This window comes from Aythya ferina, assembly GCF_964211825.1.
Source record: "Aythya ferina genome assembly, chromosome: 11".
Taxonomy (NCBI): Eukaryota; Metazoa; Chordata; class Aves; order Anseriformes; family Anatidae; genus Aythya; species Aythya ferina.
Window position 1 is genome coordinate 9,155,809 of NC_140307.1, and position 5,655 is coordinate 9,161,463.

The 5,655-nt window shown below is 44.1% G+C and overlaps 1 protein-coding gene across 4 annotated transcripts; it reads right to left on the reverse strand.

Annotated features, from left to right (window-relative positions):
* Window positions 1-29: 29 nt before the first annotated feature.
* Window positions 30-5,585, reverse strand: STARD5 (StAR related lipid transfer domain containing 5). Of its 4 annotated transcripts, XM_084531921.1 has the most exons (7): window positions 4,838-5,553; window positions 4,704-4,753; window positions 4,473-4,605; window positions 2,963-3,080; window positions 2,064-2,157; window positions 1,335-1,513; window positions 30-1,128 (listed from the first exon to the last, which is right to left on the reverse strand). In XM_084531921.1, the coding sequence occupies exons 1-6, from the start codon at window positions 4,925-4,927 to the stop codon at window positions 1,366-1,368; spliced, it is 633 nt and encodes a 210-aa protein (XP_084388047.1). In that variant the 5' UTR covers window positions 4,928-5,553; the 3' UTR covers window positions 30-1,128; window positions 1,335-1,365. The 4 variants fall into 4 exon arrangements, with proteins under 4 accessions (XP_084388047.1, XP_084388048.1, XP_084388046.1 ...); XM_084531922.1 differs by having other exon boundaries at window positions 30-1,513; window positions 4,473-4,599; window positions 4,838-5,556; XM_084531920.1 differs by having other exon boundaries at window positions 30-1,513; window positions 4,838-5,548.
* Between the last annotated feature and the right edge of the window lie 70 nt (window positions 5,586-5,655).

Genomic DNA, 5,655 nt, shown 5'->3' on the forward strand with positions numbered 1-5,655 from the left:
TTTAGAGAATCATTCAGAAAAACAGCAAGACATAGCAAAAAATATTTATTTCATCACACTTGTACAGGTTTTTACATATTTCTTTGCAAAAGAGACTAGGTTAAAAATTGGTTCCTTTAAAAATCTATTCCACAGGGTTAGAATTACAGTGGAAAACTTTGTATGCAAATCTATACCCCATACTAAACATAAATACAGAAAAGCAGAGCATAATAACCTTGTTAAATAACCAAGTTACAGCATTAAAATCACAACCTACATTTGAATTTCTAATACAGCAATTTATTTTCCTTTTGTAATTATATGTAACCCATAATAATGTCTGACACTCCTGCAGTAACCACAAGCATAAATATTTTCAAAAGCTGCACACATCACTACACACTAGATCAGGAGCTGATTTCCTAAGATAGTGCTGTGAGGTAAACCAGTCTTAAACAGAAAGAAACGTTTTTATGGCCTGTCAAGTCACTACTGAGCTGCAGAAAAATTATTTACCCGTTAAGACCTCTCACCACAAAAACTGGTAAAGTGTTTAAAATACATGATCATTACAAGTGCAGTTAAAAAATAGCAAGTAAAGTGCTTAATGCTCATTATTTATTGCCACTATGTCAGTGCAGTTTGGTTCATGACACTGTGGAAATCACTGGTTTTGGTAGAGGGAAGGAAAGAAGAGTGTTTATGTGCCAACCAACAGACCTATGAATTGATTTGCACTGCTAGATCTTAATTTAGGAAAAGAAGCACCTAAGATACATTTACCATGAGGACTACCTGTTATCTGCGGGAACAAAAAAGTAGATCCCACAAAAAAATCCAATCAATTCTGACTTTTAAATCTTACTGTCCTGGTCTCAATGAAACATCTTAGCAGCTCTGTGAGGGCTGACAGCAGAAGAGCTACCTCTCCATTTGCGGAAGGAACATTATTCCGCAGGAGTCTACAAGGAGCTTCAGAGACAAAACAGGGTGACTTGCACCTGACTAATACTGGTAATGCTAAGTGGATTTTAGTGATGCTCCTCCTCTTAGGCAGTGAGAGAGTTCTAGTACACTCATCTTCTCCCTTCAGCCAGCCAGCAGTGCTGCCTCCAGGATTCTTCCAGCCTCTGGTATGACATTCTTCTAATTATGAAAATGAAGGAGAGCTCATTAGAAAAGTATGCATTGCTTTGAATAGAGACAGGCAGAAATTGCAGTTTTAAAAATGTACTTAATCCATTCTTCCCATTTCACTTTTCCCAAGTATCTTTGCTGGTTAAAATAATGGCTATAGGTCAGCTTCATATTTCCCATGATTTCTACCCTCAGGCTACCAGCTCTTTTCCTACCCTCAGCTGCTGATGTCAGCATTTGGTCTTGTCATGCTTTTAATGCCTTAACGGCTTTGGTCAGATTGCTGTAAAATCCAGCTATGCTAGCTGGAAAGAAGGAATCCACCACCGTCTGGGGAAGATAGCCACCAAGATCTGTCTGAAAGAAACTGAGGAGCTGAGTCTTATCCGGTTCCCTGCAACAACAATGGAAGTGATTTTAGAGCCAGAGGTTTGGAAACATTTAGGACTTCACAATTACTCTTACATGCATTATCCGACGATGGATATTTCTAAGTTCTTTTTTTTAGGAAGTAAGAAAACAGCAGACATCATCTCTATGAATGTGGCTATCCCCACAAATCAAATTACAGTTAAGCTAGGCCCTCATTAGGTACACAATTCTGTTTATGAACTATGACAATGTAATAAACAACAGGATACTCATTTCCCCCAAATTAAGACCATACTTGTATGTTCTGCTGAATCTCTGTTTAAGAGGTCAGCAAGAATCCTACCACAATGATAGTTCCTATAACACTGAAGACCCACGTCCAAGAGAAACTAATTCATCACACAGAATAGAACAAAGCAAGTACTCAGTCATAATGACTACAAGTCACAGGAAGATGGGAATGTGTTATTGTTGAGGTGCTACAGATCAGGTGTAGCCACATACACAAAAGTACACTGCACAATGGATAAGTAGGGCTTCAGAATACAGTGGTCAAATAGATCTCTACTTACCCTGGAAGAGGTATACAGAAACAGCCACAGGGATAATTCAGCCCTCTCACAAAATTTGGTTGAGGAGGACACTGTGGGTGTTCCACATTGGTGGCTACAAGAAAAAAGCAATTATGAAGAGATGTAATTTTCACAGGAGATGGGAAAGGGTCCTTTGTACTCAAAGCACCAGCTGAGAAGCAAACTCACTGTAAGAGAATGCATGTATATTTAAGAATGGCTGCATAACATTTTTTATGTTGGACTGCGCCATGCATGCAGTAAGAAAAAAAAATATTAAAAAGGAACCGCTCTGGCCAGAGAACTGAAAAAATCAAAGTTTTAAATTCAGAAGCAACTGTTACTGAGCTCTAAATATTAAGACGTTCTAAGGGAGTTTTATTGAACCTGTACTGTGTGAGTGCATTGCTTTTCTTGAGAGGTCATTCAAGTTGCTTCCAAGTAATCCATGCCACATAGGTACAGGTACCTTGACTGCTGAGAAGTTGCACTCCAGCATGTATATAAATTGCAGGCAAATCATTCCTAAACAGAATGGGAAAATTGGGCAGCTGGACAGAGGGGCAATAAAGGTACTGCCTTGCAACAAGCAAACAATAGGACAAAAAGGAAAACAAACAAAGAAGCATCCTTCCATGAAGCAGTTTCTTAAAAAATCAGCACTATTTGGTTTCATAGGAGCCACAGGCTAGCAGTATATTCTGAATGTTAACGTGGCTTTATATACATGTATATACTCTGCCTAAGAAAGAACAGTGAATAGAGACCACTAATATTTTACCTTTTGATCAAAATCAGATCAATAGCTAAAAAACAGCACATAACTCACTTTGTATTTTATATTTATTTCTGGTAGCTACCAATTAACTCCCAACACAACATGAGCACAAGCATCTTACCAGCAGATAGCATTGTCCCATCCTCATATTGCTTCATTAGGACCACATCCACAAATTCTCTTGGTGAAATAATCCTCATGAAAGCCGAAGGGGTTGTGGTTCTGCATACAGAGACAGCCTAGAAATTACAAAGCCCTTATGTCAGTTGATGCTCTCACAAGAACAGAATAAAAATCCCTGTGCTTTCTGGTACTCTTTTAGTTACGCTTAAAAAACTTATCATGAGTTCTATGACACCATTTGCAAAAAATGCAAATCAACACAGGCAAAAGGATCCAAGGTATGTTGACGAAGGACAGATTAATGAGGAAAAACACAACGCTGCATTGTTCCCAGGTCACTTAAGGTCAGATACCACAAGGGTTAAAGAAAAGCAGATCTGGCACATGTATGCTCATGAGACAGTTAAAACACTTCTCTTTTCCAGGAATTCCGTGAAGGTATCTTCTTTGTAGCGTATCACATAGTAAGGCAACTTGATACCCAGACTTGTTACCCTGAAGAAACCTTAACACTTTCATCCTCTTCTATGGAGGTTGTATGGCGGATGGACACCCCAAAAAAGAAGTTTCTACTATATTAGTAAATGCTAGCAAGTCTAGCAATGTCTGTGAACCTCAAATGGCAAGTTGTACCACTTCTAAAGTTGAGGATTATAACACTGATCACCTGTAAAGTTCCAACAAGAAAAACTTTCACAGGACTTCCACAAACACCGCTGGGAGTGGTTGTGGTTGCATCCTGGATATCCCCAAGCACGAATATCCCCTTTTGATTTGGGGTTCTAAATAGAATGTTTTTAAAATTCTAACACACAAAGAAAAAAAAAAAGGAAATCAGACCGTACAGTCGTATGGTTACAGGAACAGCAGCAGCCACTGCTCAACCACAGCCCTTTTCATCTGTAGTGCTCCAAGTGCAGCATCTGTGTTTTGAAGAGGGAGACACTGAGGGCAAAGCGCCGAGCCAGCCAAAACCAGTGGCACAGAGCACTGGGTGCTGCCATGGTGCAAGACAGGGCCTGAATTAATGGTTGATGATGTGAACCTTCACTACTTACTTCAGCCTATATGCTCTCTAAACCTCCTCTTTCCTCACAGATAGCTCATTCAAAATAATCACACTTACCTTGATTTGCAGCATTAACAACAATGTTTTGCTGGAATATTTATAGTTTAAAAAGATCACAGAATCACAGAATTTTCACAGAATTTTCTAGGTTGGAAGAGACCTCAAGGATGTAAGTTTACCACATTATTTAGCCAAGAATGTACCTTTCACAAAGATAATCCACTGATAAGATAATACATACATGTACAATTGAGTACAATTTTGAGTAAAAAGAATAGATTGCTAATCCCAGTACTGTCACACTGATCCAGACAGAGGCTGCACAACTTCTAGAGGCTCTTTTTACCTGCACGTGACGTAGGCTGTTTTGGAAGGCAGAGCCCAATTCCTCTGAAACCCCGCTCACTAACCCCACCGCCACAGCCCTTAAGGAACTCACATCACTGACGGCCTCCACAACCTCGAAGTCCTTCACGTTCTGGTCCCACTTGGTCCTCAGCCCGCCGGCCACCGGCTTTATGCACTCCCACACATCCTCCGGGCGGGCGGCCACGGTCCCCTCCGCCCTGTACCTGCGGCAGGGCGAAACGAAAGCAAACCCCGCAGCTCCACCCCGCATCGCCCCCAGCACAGCCCCGGTCGCTCCGCGAAACGCCCCGGCTGTACTCACACGTTGCCGCTGAACTCAGCCGAGGGTCTCCAGGACACCACAACCTCGCTCTGCGGGGATGGGTGAGAGCTGTGAGCGGGCACCAAACTGACCCCCGCCCCGATCCCACCCCACACGTCCCTCCCAGGGCTCACCGTGCTTCGGCAGCCCCGCCAGCCGCCGGGGTCCTGCCGGTACTGCCCGATTTTGGCCGCCGCCGCCTCAGCGAGCCCCGCGTAGTCCATGGCCGGGCAGGGCGGAGCTGCCGCTCGGCCGCCGCCTGTGAGGAGCCCGCGCCCTGTGGGCCGATGGCGGCGCCTCCCCCTCACCTGAGGGGCAGCGGCCTCACGCCGCCCGCCCCGGGTCGGCTCCCGAGACGGGCAGCGGAGAGGGGACGGCGCTCGGGTCGCCTCCGGCCTCCAAGGAGCGCCGGGAGCCAGGGTTTTGTTGCTTTCATCCGAGATGGATGGCGTACCGACAGCCCGGAGGAGCGGGGGGCAGGCCGGCTGCAGGCTTTCATCCCGGAAAGCGCCATCTTCAGCATCTAAAGCAGGCGCGGAATTGCAAGGCTGAGTGAAAAAAGTCAGGATAAGTCAGGAGTAATGACATACGTTTTTAAAAGGCCACGGAGAGACAGTTTTCCCCAAAGGCTTGCAGTGAAGTTTATCAGCGTGAGCTGAGGAGTCTCCCCAGAAAATGAATAGAAGACCTAGGACTTCATCTGTAAGGCTGCGTGGACTTCCACCATCCAATAATTCAGTTGTCCATGTAGTACAGACTAAAGAAACTTACTAGGCTCGGTAATTGACCTGCCGCTGATTTCTTTGAGCTTCCCCATATTCGGGGTAGACACGGCAAGATGTCAGTCAGGCTGCAGATTGCGGCCCTGCTTGGAAGGTGATTACCTGCTCGATTTATTCACCGGGAGCATCTTAAGCTGTGACTGTGTCAAGGAGACAAAGACAGCCTCATC